We start from the raw sequence: 17,818 nt of genomic DNA, 5'->3' as shown, positions 1-17,818 counted from the left end.
GGGGGCAGTGGGGACCAGGGCACGGTGCCCAAGGCTGGTGGGTGGTGGGGCCTCCCCAGGAGATCACGAAGAGGGCTGAGAGCCAGCTCCCCCCCACCTCGGGACAGGCCTTGGCTAATCGCTTCACTCCCCACTGAATAGAGAAGACCAAGCCTTGGGGCCAGGCCTGTGGCCCCCCACCAAAGACATGAATTTTCCAGAAAGGAGGGGGAGCGGGGGCGCTCGAGCACATGGTTCGGCTGCGGTGGCACAGAAGTCCTTGTTTCCACGCACACTGGAAGGAAAGGGGAGGGGATGATGAGAAAAAGAAAAGCGATCCGCGTTTCCAAATCCTGGGCTCGGCCCGCGCGGCGCCGCCCGCCCGCTGGTCGCTTCCCGGCGCTTCGGGGGATTCGTCCCGCCGCCGCAAGCACGGACACAAACACGAGAGAAAACTCTGCGATTCCTCCTTCGTGCCACTCTGTGGCCCAGGCCCAACTGGCCGCTGCCTCGGCCGCCCGGTTCCTCCCACTGAGCTCGGCCCGAGGGGGCCGCCGGCGGGAGGGCGGCTCCAGGCGCTGGGGGGCGGCTGACACGACCTACCTAGCTAACGGGGGGCTGGCTGAGTCTGATTCGGACAGGGCGTCCTTTCTTCCGCGGGCGGACACCCTACACTGCACGGTAGAGGGGGGTCTCCGCTCGGCGGAGAGCGACTACAGCCCCAGAGCACGCGGGCGCCCCCGACGGCCAGCTCGCCGCGTCTGCGCCGTGCGCGCACGGGCCCGGAGGCCGGAAGTGCGAAAGCGGAAGTTGGCCGCCGGGGCCCGCCTATGTGGGCGGGGCTGGGAGCGTCGGCGGCGCCGCAGGGTCTCCGCAGTTCCGAAGGGAATTCGGGTGCGTGCGCGGGGTTCTGCGGAGAACGGTGAGGGTGGCGGCCTTCGGCAGCACAGCCTCAGCGTCCGGGGTTGTTCCGGGCTCTTGCCTTTACGTGTCTGTCGGGAGACGCTGCGTGCTGCGTAGTTGCGCGACGGCGGCGGCGCGGCGAGGCCGGAGGTGTCAGCCGAGAGGACACCGGGGCGTCCCGGGGCGCCGCGTGCTGCAGCGGGCCGGCCCGCCGCCTGCCGAGGGCCGCCCCGGACGCCCCGGGGCTTACCGCTTCTTCCTGTTGCAGGCCCCGGTCTTCAGCCGTCGGTGCCCTTGAGGTCCCGGGCCGCGATCTCCGCTGCTGCCGCCCGCTGGGCACCTCCTTGCAGGTGGGTGCCGGGCCGCGCTCCGCCGGCCTCTGCCCTTTCCCGCCCCGCCCCGCGCTCCGCCCCGCCGGCCCGGGGTGGACACACTCGCCCCGCAGGTCACGCCTGTCCCCCTCTCTGCCGCTGTCAGCCCCCGGAGCTGTCCCCACACTTCTGTGCTGCGCAGCGGTCTAGAACCTCCGCACCCTACCGCACCCAGTCACCTGCCAATCGGTGCCCTTGTCTGTGAAGTCTCGGGCCTCTTGACTCGCGGCGGCCTGAATTAGTTTATCCCCGTGAGGCAGAAGCCCTGCGCTTATTCGGTTTGCTTTGGGGCTACAACCAGCTGTGCTCAGGTCTCCTCGCTCGGCGCCCAGGGTCGCACCTGCCGGGGCTCGGAGGTGCCGGAGATTGAACTTGGGCTGGTCGCTTCGAGGCTTTACCAGCTGTAGCACCTCTCCGCCCCGCGACTACACTTTTTTTTTTTTCTCTTTTAAGTTTTCGGGTCATCACCAGGTCTCTTGCAAAGCCCTTTGAGCTTTTAACCACAACATATTCTGATACTTTATTACACGTTTTAAACATGCTATTTTGCTTTGCCTGCCTCCGTTTGCCCCCAAGCCCTGGTAAATCAAAACTGGGAGTAATAAGTTATCCTTGGGGGGGGGTTAGAGGGGGGCGTCTCCTGGAGCTACCCAGCCAGGCGAGGGAGTGACCAGGAAGTACCAAGCCACTGGGTGCTGGGCGTTTCTGGATTTACACTCGGGTGCTGATGCTTAGGAACCGTATAGTGATGCCTCAGATCTAACCGGGGTCGGGCTCCCACTTTTATAGCACCTTAATCCCTGTACTCTGCAGCCCCAGATGGAATGAGTTTTCCTAACAAGAAACTTGAGCCTTGAGGTCTTCCCTGTCCTTGGGGCAGCCTGTAAGAGACCCACAGGGTCTTTGTAGACCTTACAGAATTTTTCATTGTGTTCTCTCTCTTCCCCCCACTAGCCCTGGATTTGCTGAGACCTGCCAACCCATCACCCTATAACGCCTAACCTGTGCTGCTTTTACCTCCCGTAGCCACCATCTTTGTGCTCCACACCTACACCTTTGCTCCAGCATTACCCCCGTCAATCTAATTTATCTCCTGCTTCTGTCCCAGTCTGGCATACTCCAGTCTTATCTAGTGTCCACGGTTTATTATGGATTGAGATGGTCTTTTTCTCTGTATACCACAGATGAGTGAGATCCTATTGTATTTATCCTTTTGCTTCTTGCTTATTTTGCTCAGCATGATACTCTTCATTTCTATCCAGATTACTTGGAACTGCGTGATGTGTTTTCTTCTGACTACGTAGTACTCTGTTGCGCCCTCCACTCCTCTCTCCATATGCTACAACTTATTTTATCAATTCATCTGTCATTGGGCACTTGGGTTGTTTCCATGTGGCTATTGTATTAGAACTGCAGTGAATGTGGGTGTGTATATATCTTTTTTGTTTTGATTTGGGGCTTAATCATGGCTGTTCAGGGGATCCTATGTGGTACCCATATGATCTGGGATTGAACAGTAGTTTTACTGTGTACAGGTCAAGTGCCTGCCTTTAGTATCTTTCTGGCCTTTCTCCCCATTTTTTTATGGGATTATTTTTAAAAAGAAAAAAAAATTATTTATTGACCTCTTGGGACACACCTGATGATGCTCAGGGGTTACTCCTGGCTCTGCACTCAGGAATTATTCCTGGTAGTGCTCAGGGGACCATATGAAATACCAGGAATCGAACCCGGGTTGGCTGTGTGCAAGGCAAACGCCCAACCCTCTGTACTGTTGCTCTTGCCCCCAGGTTTGTTTTGTTGCTGAGCTTTGTGAATGCTTTATAGATTTTGGATGTTCTTTATTTCAAGTATTATATACACCTATCTTCTCCCAAACGTGTGTGTGTGTGTGTGCGTGCGCGCGCGCGCACACATGCACGCTACACCTGGCAATGCTCAGGAATTACTCCTAGCCCTGCACTCAGGAATTACTCTTGGTGGTACTCAGAGGACCATACGGGATACTGGGATACTTGAACTCAGGTCTTCCAGGTGCAAGGCAAGCACACTACCTGCTGCGCTATCACTCTAGTCTCTTCTCCTAATCCTTTAATTTTAGCCCAAGCTGCTTTTGCCAGGTAAAAAAAAAAATTTTAACTTCATGTAGTGCCACTTCCTTATTTTTGCAGTTGGTGTACTTTGAGTTTAAGTCATTGAAAACACTCTTTTGGTTTGTTTTGTTTGGGGTCATAGCCAGCGGTGCTCAGGACTGACTTCGGGCTGTGCCCTCCTTCTTGGCAGAGCTCTGGGGACCATATAGGATGCCTGGGATCAGACCTGGATTGGCCTCCTGCAAGACAGACACTCTACCAATTATGCTGTCTCTCTCTGGCACCTAATCAGATTTCTGGGGTTTTGGTCCACCTTGAGTTACTTTTTGTATGTGATGAGATAGGGATTCGATTTCATTTGTTTTACAAGTGATTTTCCAATTTTCCCAACACCATTTTTTAATACCTGGGTTTTTCTTCTGGAAGTTTGTGGCCATAGGGGGTTCATTTGGAGTGGACAGAGAGGGGACACCCACTCCATCTGAGGTGCCCTGGTGAAATTGACTCAGACTCAGGAGAAATCTCTGGCAAGCTGCTGTCTTCTGGAATTCACTGCTGAGTCTTTGGATCAAGGCCTGTGACACAGTTAAATGGCGCCCAGAGGCAGTTCGTGGGTGTGACAGCTAGGACCCTGAAGGGACTGGGAGACAGGAAGGGATGGCTCATCTCCGCTGTCGCCATGTGGCCTGGAGTCTTCAGTCCCTGGTCCCACATACCTGGGTTTTTCTTCTGGGAGTTTGCCAACACCATTTGTTGAGAAAGCTTTTCTTGCTCTACTTCACGCAACCAACTCTTTTGGGTGCTGTCCATATATCTGAGGGTTTATCACTGGGATCTCAATCTGGATTTATGTCAGCCTAACCTTATTCCAGCACAGTGTGTTTTGATTACTGCATGTAGCTTTATGGCATAGTCAGAAAGTGCAGTGTCTCTCAACTGTTTTATTATTTTTTTCAGGATAACTTTGGGTTTTATGTTTCCATACATAGTATATCACTGTATCACTGTCATCCGTTGTTTGTCGATTTACTAGAGCGGGTACCAGTAACGTCTCTATTACACTCAGCCCTGAGATTTTAGCAGCCTCTCCTTACTCGTCTTTCCCAACGATTGGAGGCTCTTTCAGAGTCAGGGGAATGAGACCTGTCGTTCCCCTTCGAATACGATATGCCATGTGGAGAGTGGCCTTAAGCATGGCTGTGGCTGGGTTCCAGAGGTCTTCAACTGTCAAGGCTCTGCTTGGGGTGGGGAGGAAAAGGCAACCCGTCCCCTCTGAGCGGCTCTGGTGAAGACAGCCAGGGTTGTAATCCCACCAACAGCCAATATCCAGAGACTATAAGACCAAGCTCCCGGGGGCTGGAGTGATATAGCACAGTGGGTAGGGCGTTTGCCTTGCATGCGGTCAACCCGGGTTCGAATCCCAGCATCCCATATGGTCCCCCGAGCACTGCCAGGAGTAATTCCTGAGTGCATGAGCCAGGAATGACCCCTGTGCATTGCCGGGTATGACCCAAAAAGAAAAAAAAAAAAGACCAAGCTCCCGGAAGAGAGCGCCGCAGAGTCTCTTGCCCTTCAGTATTTTGGCATATTGAAAAAAAATAGTATATATTTGTTCTAATTCCCTGAAGAATATCATTGGGATTGTGATGGGAATTAAACCTGTATAATCCTTTGGATAGTAGAGTCATTTGAAATGTAACAGATTTTTTTTTTTTTTTTGCTTTTTTTTCGGGGAGTCACACCTGGCGATGCACAGAGGTCACTCCTGGCTCTGCACTCAGGAATCACCCTTGGCGGTGCTCAGGTATCCATATGGGGTGCTGGGAATTGAACCTGGGTTGGCCGCGTGCAAGGCAAACGCTTTGCCCGCTGTGCTATCACTTCAGCCCCAGAAATGTAACAGATTCTTATGCTCACTTTTCCCTTCATTTTCAAGGTAAATTACTGGGAATCTTCTTCATTGGTATAGCACTCACCTTGCCTATGTGAGGTCCTGGGTTCTGTCGCTGGCACATAAAAAGGTTAATAAGTTTTGAACCTTCTACCTGGGACCTCTTTGATTTGTATTTAGGCCACACCCAGTGGTGCCCAGGGCTTATTCCTGACTCTGAATAAGGGATCACTCCTGGAGGGCTCGGGAAGCATATGTGGTGCTGGGAATCCAACTCAGGTCAGCCACATGCAAGGCCTGCTATGCTGTCGCTCCAGTCCCTTGGGCATCTTGTTTTATCTTTTCTTGGCCAACTTGTATTTTGTTCCATCCTGTACATCTCAGTTCACTTGCTCTCATTTTAGCCACCAGTTGCTCTAAAACATACTCAAATCTTCATGTCAATAAGTAAAGAAAACTAGAGTGTCCCTGATCATATCATGGTGCCTTCTCAAGCTGCTATCTTATCACCCTCATTCGTTTAAATAGCAAGTCTTGGGGCCAGAAAGATAGACAGTGGACAGAGCCTTGCACGTGACTAGTCTAGGTTTGATCCCTGGCACCCTAGCACAGCCAGATGTGACCTCAAACAGTCCCCCCACCCCCGTCTGTTTGTCTCTGCCGACCTAGGGAAGTGTATAGGAAACAAAACTTGGGAAGGATGATTTGTGGACATGCTGGAGCCCTGGCCAAGAACCTGTGCCCTTAATGTCCATTCTAGCTCAGTTCACTCCATTAATTTTTATTTAGGCTTCTCAGTGACCTGTCACCTATTCTGTTCCAGTAATCCCTTTTGAGCAATCTTTATTTTTTTATTTATTTTTTGAAGTAAATAGATTTTATTCAGAGGTTTCTGAGGGAAGGAGGAAGGGATAAGCAGGAGAGAGAATAGTAAGAATAATGCGCTCAAGAGAGAATGCGGGCTTCTCCAAGGGTGGAGAAAACTCCTACACATAACTGAGCTTTAGACACAAGTATGAAGTATGAAAGCTTGAAAGTACACTTCTCAAGAGGGGAGATGCGGGTGACACATGTGCTTGGGCGACACATGTGCTCGGCCACGTTGGCACAAGCAGCACATGGGCTCAGGCAGCATATGCGCTCTTTATGTATTTAGAATAAAGTAATGGTTTCTAATTATTCTTTTCCATCACACCTTTGTCAGCAATCGTGACTATGCAGCAGTGAAGTTTTTGTTTTTTTTTTTATTGAATCACCATGGAAAAAGTTACAAAGCTTTCAGGTTAAATTCTCAGTGATCAGGGGATGGAGCAATAGCACAGCGGGTAGGGTGTTTGCCTTGCACGCGGCCGACCTGGGTTCAATTCCCAGCATCCCATATGGTCCCCTGAGCACTGCCAGGGGTGATTCCTGAGTGCAGAGCCAGGAGTAACCTCTGTGCCTTGCTGGATGTGACCCAAAAAGCAAAAAAAAAAAAAAAAAAAAAAAAAGTTCTCAGTGATCAGACCCCCCATCCCTTCACCAGTGCACATGTTCCACCACCAAGAACCCCAGTACACCTCCCCATCTCCCTCTCCACCTGAGTGGCTAATGATCTTCACTTTATTCTCTCTATACTTTGAATACATTCAGTATTTCAACAGAAAACTCACTATTATTTGGAATTTTCCCCCAACAATCAAACCTGCTGAAAAGGCATCATTTGATAATTTGTTTTCCATTGCTGAGAATAAAGAATATATGAGCTCGAACAGCCGCTGTTGCTGTTGTGGCTGCGCGGTTTTGGGTTTCTGATATTTTAGCTCAGCTCACAGTCTAGATGCATTTCTGTAAGAAGCTGCTGGGTGCCAAAATTGGTTAGTAGACCTCCAAGATCATAGTCTTTAAGGTGCAGAGGAGCGGTTTTTGTGTGCAGTTGCTCCAGATCTCATCTGGGCGGAGTGCGTGCCGGTAACACCCCCATCCTATGATCTCCTGTGTGCCACGTCACACAGCAGTGAAGTTTTAACTAGGAAGAAGGATGTAGTTCAATTAATAAGCCCGCAACCCCCCACCCACCGCCGTATTTCTGGAGTTTCTGTCTTTCCTGATTATTTCCCTTCTTCAGGATGGCATTTTCTAAGCTTTTGGTTTTGGGTGTTTTTTGGGGGTTATTATCTCTCTAACCTCTGAAGTTGTTGTTGTTGTTGTTTGTTTTAGGGCCACACCTGGTGATTCTTAGGGCTTACTCCTGGCTCTGTGCTCACTCCTGGTGGTGCTTGGGGGACCAGATGGTATGCCTGGGATTGATCATACCTGGATCTAAGGCAATCACCCCACTTGCTATACTATCTCTCTGGCCCCTAAGGGTTTTGTTTTAATTTTTGTTTTGTATTTTTGTTTTTGGGCCACACCCAATGATGCTCAGTTGTTACTCCTGGCTCTGCATTCAGGAATTATTCCTGGCAGGCTTGGGGGACCATATGAGATGCCAGGGATTGAATCCGAGTGTGTGCAAGGCAAGCACCCTGTCTGCTTTACCATAGCTCTGGCTCCTGTTTTGTTTTTTTCAATTGGACATTTTCTAGATTCTAGAGTTCTCTTATTTGATCTTCCTAGACTGTAATTCACTGCTAGTGTTTATTTTGCTATTTGGTAGTGCTTAAGGTGGGTGCGGGGGCTGTTCTGGGCTCTGTGATTATAAGTTGTTCCTGGCATTGGTAGGGGGACCATGTGATGCCAGGGATCCAGTTTACACTTCTGGTATGCAAAGCATGTGACTCAATTCATATATACTATCTCTGGCCCCTTGGGAAAAACTAATGCATGCTTAATGTACCAATTCAGGGCTTTTCTGAAAGGTTCACCAATCACTATTTGCCACAAACACAGAAGGTAAAGTACTGGCTGTGATATTCTAATGCACTTGGTTTTCATTGTATTTCTCTTTTGAGTATACAGACTTCACTGTTCTTTGGATTCAGTGTTCCCAGTGTAAGTCTTAGTGCAGGTGCCATTTAGTATGGCGTGCAGACATCTGCACTGGATGTAAAAGTTAGGGAATAGCCTTAATCAGAAAAGACCAGTGCTCTTTTCTCAGATCTAAATCCTCTCTGTCTTTGTAGGTGACAACATGCCAACTGCCAAGCAGCTAGCTGACATTGGCTACAAGACCTTCTCTACCTCCATGATTCTCCTCACCGTGTATGGGGGATACCTCTGCAGTGCCCGAGTCTACCAATTTTTCCAGCGGCGTAGCTCAGAGAGACAGGCTTCGGAAGAGCAGAAGACTTCAGGAGTTCTGTGAAACCGGGGAGCTTTTTTCCTCTGAGCGAGAGCCTGAGGCATGCTATGGGAAGATCTCACCTGTAATTATTTCCAAGTCAGGAAAGAAGTAGAGCCTTAATAGTTTTCAAACCTGTTTGGAAAAAATATGCATGCTTTCTCTAGTACTGCCAACTTGGGGAAGCTATATCAAATCACATCAGGAATGGGAAAGTGAGGCACACCTATTAAATGTTTTGCTCTGTCTGTGTCTTGGTGTTTATTTAAATAGACAGTTGAGGGTTTAAATACCTTTGTATTGGAGGTGGCGGGCACACCCAGTGGTGCTTAGGGGACCATATTCGCTGCCAGGAATCAAACCAATGATAAACTTACTGAATATGAAGAAAAAAAAGAACCTCTGAGGAGAAAGTGGCACAGGTAATATTCCTATGTATTTATTGGTTTTCACCTCCGGCAGGAGTCAGCTCTGAGTGGGTGTGACTAATAAAAGAAAATTTCTTGAAAATAGTTGTTGGAGATAGAGCATGGGTATGGCCCATAGATATGGTCAACCTGGAACCCCATATGGTGCCCTGTGCCCCACCAGGAGTGATCTCTGAGTACAGCCAGGTATGGCCCAAAAGACAAGGTTCTTGGCGATCAAACACTTAAAGTTGGTAAGCTAGATTTGGTCAACAGAGGAAACGGGGGCTGAAGAGTTAAGGGACTTACCTGGCCTGTGGCAGACCACAAATTTTCCAGAAGCACCACTAGGGGTTACTCCTGAGGACAGGAAGAGATCCTGAGCACCATGGGGTATGCCCCGCCTACCCCCCACCACATACACCAAAAAGGAATTGGTGAGTCTGGCTCTATAAGTAGAATTAAAGTGGTGTAACAGGGCCGGAGTGATAGTACAGCAGGTAGGGCATTTTCCTTGCACATGGCTGACCTGGGTTCAATCCTTGACATCCAATATGGTTCCCCAAGCACTGCCAGGAAGTAATTCCTAGTACAGAACCAGGAGTAACCCTTGAGCATTGCTAGGTATGACCCAAAAAGCCAAAAAAAAAAAAAAAATTAAGTGGTGTAACAGTCTAAATAATTGTTTTCTGTAAAGGGAGCCAGAGTGATAGTACAGCAGGTAGGTTGCTTGCCTTGCACGTGGCAGACCGAGATTCCTTGGTATCCTGTATGGGTCCCTGACCACTGCCAGGAGCAATTCCTGCATACAGAGCCAGGAGTAAACTCTGAACATCACTAGGTATGGCCCAAAAATAAAATGACCATGTCCAGTCATACATGCACATGAAAAGGTGGGAGGATGTCATCAGACTGTGTGTGAAGAAAGGCAACTCCCAGGAGTCATTATACAGTCTCTACTGACCAGTTCTGTTGAGCCACAGGTCTCAGATACTTGTTAGAACAAAAGTATTTCTGGTCCTGTTAGTCAAAAGCAGATCTTCCTGAGAGGTTTATCACACATGACAAAGAATCGAGCCGGTGTAGATTTCTTGCTTCCTTAGTCCTAAGGGTCACTAGCTCAGTTCAGATAAGAAGACACAGAAGTACATAAAATTCTGACTATCTGATAACGTGACCAATTTCCAGGCCCTATTTCATAAAGTTTCCTTTATTTAAGTCTTGGGGTAACCCTCTCCATCTTGGTGTTTTGTTTTTTTTTTTTTGCTTTTTGGGTCATACCTGGCAATGCACAGGGGTTACTCCTGGCTTTGCACTCAGGAATTACCCCTGGTCATGCTCAGGGGACCATATGGGACGCTGGGATTTGAACCCGGGTTGGCCGCGTGCAAGGCAAACACCCTACCCGCTGTGCTATCTCTCCAGCCCCCATCTTGGTGTTTTAAATGGAAATGCATCTTGCTGTTTTAAAACCTTCCAAAGTATGATACACAAGATTCCTTAGGTCTGGCTCCAAAGTAATTTGCTTATTTTGGGGCTACATCTGGTAGGGCTCAGGGCTTAATCCTTACCCAGGGATCACTTCCGGCAGGACTTGGGGGCTGATACATAGTGCTAAGGATTTAACCTAGGTTCTGTGTGTGCAAGACAAGCCCCTTAGCCACTGTACTATCTTTCCAGCCCCAAAGTAATTATTTTTTGTAGGGGTGGGAGTGCACAGGATTTATTCCTGGCTCTGCTTAGGGAACACTCGTGGCAGTGTTTGGGGAAACTATGGGGTGCCAGGGAATGAACCTGGGTTGGCTGTGTGCAAGGCAAGTGTCTTACTTGTACTTTTGCTCTCATCCCCCAAAGTAAATTTTTGTTCTGTTTTGGGGTCACATCTGGTGGTGCTCAGGGGTTACTCATGGCCCTGCACTCAGATATCACTCCTGACTGCTCAGGGGACCATATGGGATGCTGGGGATTGGACCCAGGTCTGCTACAAGCAAGGCAAGTGCCCTACCCACTGTACTATCTCTGTGCCTCCCCCAAAGTAATTTTAAAATTTTCATCCCTTAGCATCTTTCACTCGATTCCAGTAGATTATAGTTCCCAAAAATGTCACTTGTTTTTACAATTAAAGATTTCAAATTACAGGTTATTTAAAGCTTGCTAAAGAGCACCCGAAATAAGATTATATGCCAGTCACCCTCAGGCTCCTCAAGGATAAATGCTTCCTATGCATTCTTAAGTTGCCCTATGGTGGAGGTGGGAGGCATTGGGGCACACCTGGAGGTACTTGGCTGGGCGGGAAGGATCATATGTGGTGCTGAGGGGTCAAAGCGGGGTCAGATACCTGCAAAGAAAGCGCCTCAGCTCCTAACCTATCTCTTTGACTTTGTTTCTGTACTCTTACTCTTTGATTTAAAAAAGTAAAGTTAGTGGTAGAGATGCGTGACTTAACTCACCAAAAGCATAGTTGAAAATAAGATAGAGGCCCAAGAGATAATATAGCAGGTAGGGAGTTTGCCTTACGTGACCACCCTAGTTTGATCCCCTGCACCGCCAGGATTATTGCTGAGATCAGAACCAGGAGAAAGCCCTGAGCACTGTTGCTCTAGTAGGAATACGTACATAAAAGTAAAGTTAGTGGCCTTAAATATGGCACATTCTCCTTGGTTTTGGTTTTTGGGTCACAATGTGGTGGTGGTGGTGCTTGGGGACTGTATGTGGTGTTAAGAGTTCTGAGGATGGCTGCATGAAAGGCATGCACTTTTATGATGATGATGATGATGATGATGATGGGGTCACACCTGGTGATGCACAGGGGTTACTCCTGGCTTTGCACTAAGGTATTACTCCTGGCGGTGCTCAGGGGATGAAAGGGATGCTGGGAATCGAACCCAGATCAGCCATGTGCAAGGCAAACACCCTACCCACTGTGCTATTGCTCCAGCCCCAAGACATGCACTTTAACCCTTGTGCTCTCTCTTGTCTTTTGTGTCTTCCCTTTTTAGTCAATGTAGGATTTTTTCTTGGTGTTCTTTAAATCTTGGGGCCACACCTGATGGTGCTCAGGTGACCATTAGTACAGAATATTAAACCCAGGGCTCACACATGCAAAGCATGTGCTTCAACCCTTTGAGTCATATCCATAACCCTCAACATTGCATTTTGTTCTGAAAAGATTTTATTTCGAGGGGAGAAGGGACTCACTCCTTGGTGTCTACATTCTTTATGGCAGCCAAGATGTTGTTTAATTCCTCTTGCTCCTTCTTGGTAAATGGTGTCTCCATCCTTTGATTTTGGTGCCAAGGATAGAAGTTAAGGCTTCACACACGCAAGACAAGTATTCTACCACTGAAGTCACACCCTCTACCATACCATCCTTTTTATTATTTTTTTGCTTTTTAGGTCACATTCAGCGATGCTCTGGGATTACTCCTGGCTCTACACTCAAGAATTAATCCCAGCGGTGCCCGGGAGACCATATAGAATGTTAGGTTGAACTCAGGTCAATTTAGGTTTGACCTCTTCCAAGGCAAGTGTTCTCCATCCCCTAGGACTCTTGGTTACCTTGTGGCTTTTTGTGAGACACGATCATGGGGTTAGCAGAGCCATAGCAATGGCTGCTTGAACAACAGGCCCAACATTCTTCATATTCTTTGAGTTAATTTCTTTTTTCAAATAAAGGGATTGAACCCATTTTTTATGCTTGTAAAACATGCATTTTTATCATTACCTTCCCATTTTGCGTGTGTGTGTTGGGGGGAGGGAGTGTGGCTCCTAAAGAGTGCTTATGGGGTAGGGGCTAGAGTGATAGCACAGTGGGTAGGGCGTTTTGCCTTGCACATGGCTGACCCGGGTTTGATTCCCAGCATCCCATATGGTCCCGAGCATGGCCAGGGGTAATTCCTGAGTGCAGAGCCAGGAGTGACCCCTGAGCATTGCTGGGTGTGACCCAAAAAGAAAAAAAAAAAGAGTGCTTATGGGGTAAAGGGCTCTGCCAGCAATACTCAGTCAAACAGGCTGGACAGTTCAATGCCTAGGCCTGGTAATGTGATGTTACTCCTGGTTCTGTGCTCAGGGATTATTCCTGGTGGTGTTCAGGGATCATTCTTTGTGCTAAGGATAGAACTAGGGTCAGGAGCCTCTAGGCAAGATAGCTTACTTATCTGTTGCAATATCTATGTGGCCCCTTGACCAGTTTGTTTTGCTTTTTGGGCCTCCCACGCAGTGACCAGGAGACCAGGTAGTCACATTGGCAGTTCTTGGTCAACCAGCCATTGGTTCAATGCAAGCACCCGAGAATGTGATGCTCTTCAGACCTGTGGTGTGGGGGATACCTGGGCCACCTGGTGGTGCTTGGGGCCAGAGAGAACCACACCCAGCAGTACTCAGAGGCCTCTAGGGCTTCACCAAGTGATGTCTGGTGATAATGTGTTACCAGGAGCTGAACCTGCCATCCTTCGCATGTACCCTGACTGTTGTACTATTTCTCAGCTTCTAAACTAATAATTTTGAACCATCAATCCAATGTAAATCCATAAGCATAAAAAGATAAAGTCATTGCCTAGATTACACAAGAAGTGTACATTGCTGACTTCCTGTTGCCTGAGTTCTTAGCCTGAGATCTTGCATCGTGAAGGTCTGCTGTTTACTTGTTTTCTTTAAATTGGGTAAGTTCTGGGTAAGAACCAGAGCACTATTTTTTTTGGGGGGGTCACACCTGGCAATGCACAGGAGTTATCTCCTGGCTTTGCACTCAGGAATTATTCCTGGCGGTGCTCAGGGGACCATATGGGATGCTGGGTATCGAACCTGGGTTGGCTGGGTGCAAGGCCCTAAGCGCTGTGCTATTGCTCCAGCCCCCAGAGCACTATTTTACAGTGATGAATTAGTTGGGCCTGGTGAATTCTTTCTGGAGATAAGTTGTCAAGAGATTTAAATATGTCCAGATGAATTTGAATTAGGTTGTCCCGTTAGTCTCTGTGGAATTGTAACCCAGGTTTTCTTAGAGTTTTTCATTTCTGGATTACAGACTAAGGCATATTTTCATTTTCTGATACTTCATTTGGGGCATATGGTCCGCAACCTTTATCTCTCACCTCCACATTCAAGCAACATTCACACGTTCTCATATCTCCACTGCTCAGCACTGGTTTTTGGTGTGCTATGGATGTGACAAGTCCCGCTTCAAAGATGTCTTTGACATTTTATTTTTACATTATTTACATGGTTTAAAAAAATTTATTGCAATTCCCTTCATGATGCATTTGAGAAAGGTTGAATTCTCTAAACTCTTTTTTTAAATTTTGTCTTATGGGGGGGTCACCCAGAAGTGCTGGCGGGTTTATTTTTGGCTCTGTGTTCAGGGATCACTCCTGATGGCGCTGACAGACAGTATGCCATTGGGAGCACTCTACCCACTGTAGAATCTCTCTGACCCATTGAATTTTCTAAACTCTTGACTCCACAAGCCCAAGCACTCAACTTTCTTTGCCTTTTCCTTTTGCTAACTGGCTACATTTCTTTGGGGGTGTCACATGCGCAGGAGCCACTCCCAGGCACAGTGCCAGGATGAATCCAGGGATCTGCAAACAAAACACACTCACGTCACTCAAGTCCTTTTTTTTTTCTTTTTGGGTCACACCCAGAGATGCTCAAAGGTTACTCCTGGCTCTGCACTCATGCACTCAGGAATGACTCCTGGTGGTGCTCGGGGAATCATATGGGATGCCGGGGATTGAACCTGAGTCGGTTGCATGCAAGCAAACGCCTTACCTGCTGTGCTATTGCTCCACCCCCCCTCAAGTCCTTTGAGCCTTCCCCCGCCCCCACCAGTTGTTCCCCTCTTTCACTGAAGTTGTTGCTTTCTTTCTCTTTTTTTTTCTGGGAGGTTTTGGGGCCAGTTTTAGAGGCAACTTTGGTGCACAAGGGCTGCTCCCAGTGGTGTTCAGAGCACGAAGTGGTACTGGGGATGGCGCAGGCTTTTCTCTAACTCATATCCCTATACTCCCCTTATCTCTCTAGTAATTGACTGTTTTGCTTTCTGCCAAGTTTTCAAGTTTTTTTTTTTCAAGGATGGAGGGAAGGGGGAGTGCATACCTGGCAGTGTTCAGGGCTTACTCCTCGACTCTGCATTCAGGGTTTACTCCTCACAAGCTTGGGGGACTAGTGGGGTACTGGGGACTGAAGCCGGATTGGCTGTGTGCAAGGTCAAGTGCCTGCTGTACATTCTCTGCACTTTTTATTTATTTATTTATTTATTTATTTATTTTCTTTTTGGGTCACACCTAGCAATGCACAGGGGTTACTCCTGGCTCTGCACTTAGGAATCACCCCTGGCAGTGTTCAGGGGACCATATGGGATGCTAAGGATCGAACTCGGGTTGGCTGCGTTCAAGGCAAACGCCCTACCCGCTGTGCTATCACTCCAGCCCCACACTCAGTCCTTTTTATTATGTCTTTTGTATCTCTTCAACATTCATTCAAATTAAACAAACAATGGGCTGGAGAATACAGCAGAGAGGGTGCTTGCCTTGCATGCAGCTGACCTGAGGTTCAATCCTCGGCATCCCATATGGTTCCCCCAAGCACTGCCAGAAGTAATTCTTTGGGTGCAGAGCAAGGAGTAATCTCTAGGCTTCTCTGGGTGTGCTACCCCCAAACAAACAAAAAAATTAAACAAGAAAAAAAAAATATTTTTTTTAAAAAAAAAGCTTACTCTACCATTTCAATGTCTGTCTCAGGTTATTAACATCCAGAAGTTTCTAAACATAATACTCTCTTAATAAAATAAATAAAACATAATCATCTCTTTTAAACATAATACTGTTTCATTTTTTTGTTGTCCCAGCAAAATTGTTCATATTTAATGGCTCAGCTATACTTTCAACTTTTCTTCTTTCTTGCCAAGAATAATTTTAAGTAGTTCTTATCATAATGTGTTATCCTTCCCCCACTGACCACAGTAATGAGCTGAGGTTAGAAACCAGATCTGGCTCATCTTTGTGTCTCCAGCCTCTGCCACAGAGCTTATCATAAAGCAGGCACAAAATGTTTTATGGAACTAAAAATACCTCCTAACATTAATACTTGGTCTAGAATCTGAAGAACTTAGTTTAGATCAGAGATCAGAGTACTGGACTGGATAGTTCCACAGAAAGAGTGAATTCACAGTGCATGAAAGTGTGCTTTCCCTGCAGAACCATTTATTATTTTAATTTAAACATTTGGCTTTTTTTTTGGGGGGGGTCACGCCTGGTGATGCTCAGGGGTTACTCCTGGATCTACACTCAGGAATCACCCCTGGGTCGGCGGTGTGCAAGGCAAATGCCCTTCCTGCTGTGCTATCGCTCCAGCCCCCTAATTTAAACATTTGGGAGAGAGGGTTAGCGCCAGCTATGCTCAGTGCTTACTCTTGCTCTGTTCTCAGGGAACACTCTTGGCAGGCTGGGGAGTCATCTGGGGTGGCAGGGATGGAACCTGGGTCAGCTGTGCAGTAATATCTTTTCAGTCACTTATTGTTTTGTTTTGGCAGAATCTCCTGCCCCCCACGCCAGGCTGTCTTCACTGGGGCCCCCTTGGAGGGGGGCGAGTTGAGTTTCCCTCCCCGCCCCAAGCAGAGCCCCGGCAGCCTGAAACCTCCAGAACCTAGCGACAACCATGCTCAAGGCCACTCTCTACACACTTGGACGAGCCTCATGCATGAAGAACCAGCAGAGGAACCTAGGTATGCGGGACCCGTGGCTGAAATCTCCAAGCCTGCTCGGATCGGGACTGGGCCTCCTCAAGCCAGATCCCGTTTTCCAGTAGCTTGGCAGTCACACCCACAAACTGCCACCGGAGCCATGTAATCTCATCAACAGCCAATATCCAGAGACTATAAAACAAAGCTCCCAGAAGAGTAACGCAGATTGTTACAACAGGCCAGTCAAACAAAAGCTTGCATTCTGGGAGCATCTGTAAGGGCGATTATAGGCCTCCCTAAAAGCCTCTGTCCCTCTCAGAGAGCCTGGCAAGCTACTGAGAGTATCCCACCAGCACGACAGAGCCTAGCAAGGTACCCGTGGTGTATTCGATATGCTAAAAACAGTAACAATAATGGGCCTCATTCCCATGACCCTGAAAGAGTCCCCAATATGGCAGCATTGGGAAGGACAAGTAAGGAGAGGCTGATAAAATATGCTCTTTGTGTTCCTGGAGCAAGCAGAAGCCATTGGGCTACACTAGCACTCGACAGGGACGAATGGAGACATTACTGGCACCCGCTAGAGCAAATCGATGAGCAACAGGATGACAGGTGATACAGGTGATTGTTTTGTTTTTAGCCATACCCACTGGTGCTCAGGACTTAACTTTGGCTCTGTGCAATTACTCCTGGCAAATGAAGGGGACCATGTAGGGTGCCAGGGACTGAATCTGAGTCAGCCACATGCAAGGCAATGTTCTACCATTCCTCCAGCTCCACCCTCCCAATCCCAATGATTTTTATAATATAGAATAGAATTTTATAACTTAGAAAATTATTTCATATAAATAAAATAACTGAACTTTGAAATGCTTTCATAGAGTAGGGAGTATTTCCACTACACAAATGACTAATTTTGTTTTTTGTTACTACTTAATCACCCTAATGTTTTTTTTTTTTCTTTCTTTTTGCTTTTTTGGTGACATTCAGCAATGCTCAGGGGTTAGTCCTGGCTCTGCACTCAGGAATTACTCCTGGCAGTGCTCAGGGGACCATATGGGATGCCACGGATCAAACCCAGGTTGGTCATGTGCAAGGCAAACAAACACCTTACCCAATGTACTATCACTCTGGCCTATACTGTTTTTATTTATTTATTGGCTTTTTGGGTTACACCCGGTGATGCACAGGGGTGACTCCTGGCTCTACACTCTGGAATTACTCCTGGTGGTGCTCA

The 17,818-nt window shown here is 47.8% G+C and overlaps 1 protein-coding gene across 4 annotated transcripts; it reads left to right on the top strand.

Annotated features, from left to right (window-relative positions):
* The first annotated feature begins 231 nt into the window (after positions 1–231).
* On the top strand, positions 232–8,747 carry LOC101556761 (cytochrome c oxidase assembly protein COX14). 4 transcript variants are annotated; one of them, XM_055129058.1, is made up of 4 exons: positions 232–901; positions 1,151–1,232; positions 5,128–5,150; positions 8,342–8,747. In XM_055129058.1, exons 1-4 carry the CDS (start codon positions 295–297, stop codon positions 8,521–8,523), a joined length of 894 nt encoding a protein of 297 aa, XP_054985033.1. In that variant the 5' UTR covers positions 232–294; the 3' UTR covers positions 8,524–8,747. The 4 variants fall into 4 exon arrangements, with proteins under 4 accessions (XP_054985033.1, XP_054985034.1, XP_054985035.1 ...); XM_055129059.1 differs by having other exon boundaries at positions 761–873; XM_055129060.1 differs by lacking the exon at positions 5,128–5,150 and having other exon boundaries at positions 821–873.
* The last annotated feature ends 9,071 nt before the right edge of the window (positions 8,748–17,818 follow it).

This window comes from Sorex araneus, chromosome 2, assembly GCF_027595985.1.
Source record: "Sorex araneus isolate mSorAra2 chromosome 2, mSorAra2.pri, whole genome shotgun sequence".
In the NCBI taxonomy this organism is placed as follows: Eukaryota; Metazoa; Chordata; class Mammalia; order Eulipotyphla; family Soricidae; genus Sorex; species Sorex araneus.
The sequence above is the reverse complement of the archived record's forward strand: the minus strand, read 5'-3'. Positions and strand labels throughout refer to the sequence as shown.

What these genes read in the sequence shown, in the direction of transcription:
- LOC101556761 (XM_055129058.1), top strand. Translation starts at nt 295, where the DNA reads ATGATGAGAAAAAGAAAAGCGATCCGCGTTTCCAAATCCTGGGCTCGG. An exon ending in CGCTGGGCACCTCCTTGCAG is followed by an intron (nt 1,233 to 5,127) that starts GTGGGTGCCGGG and finishes CTCTGCACTCAG; the next exon opens with GAATCACCCTTGGCGGTGCT. An exon ending in TCACCCTTGGCGGTGCTCAG is followed by an intron (nt 5,151 to 8,341) that starts GTATCCATATGG and finishes CTGTCTTTGTAG; the next exon opens with GTGACAACATGCCAACTGCC.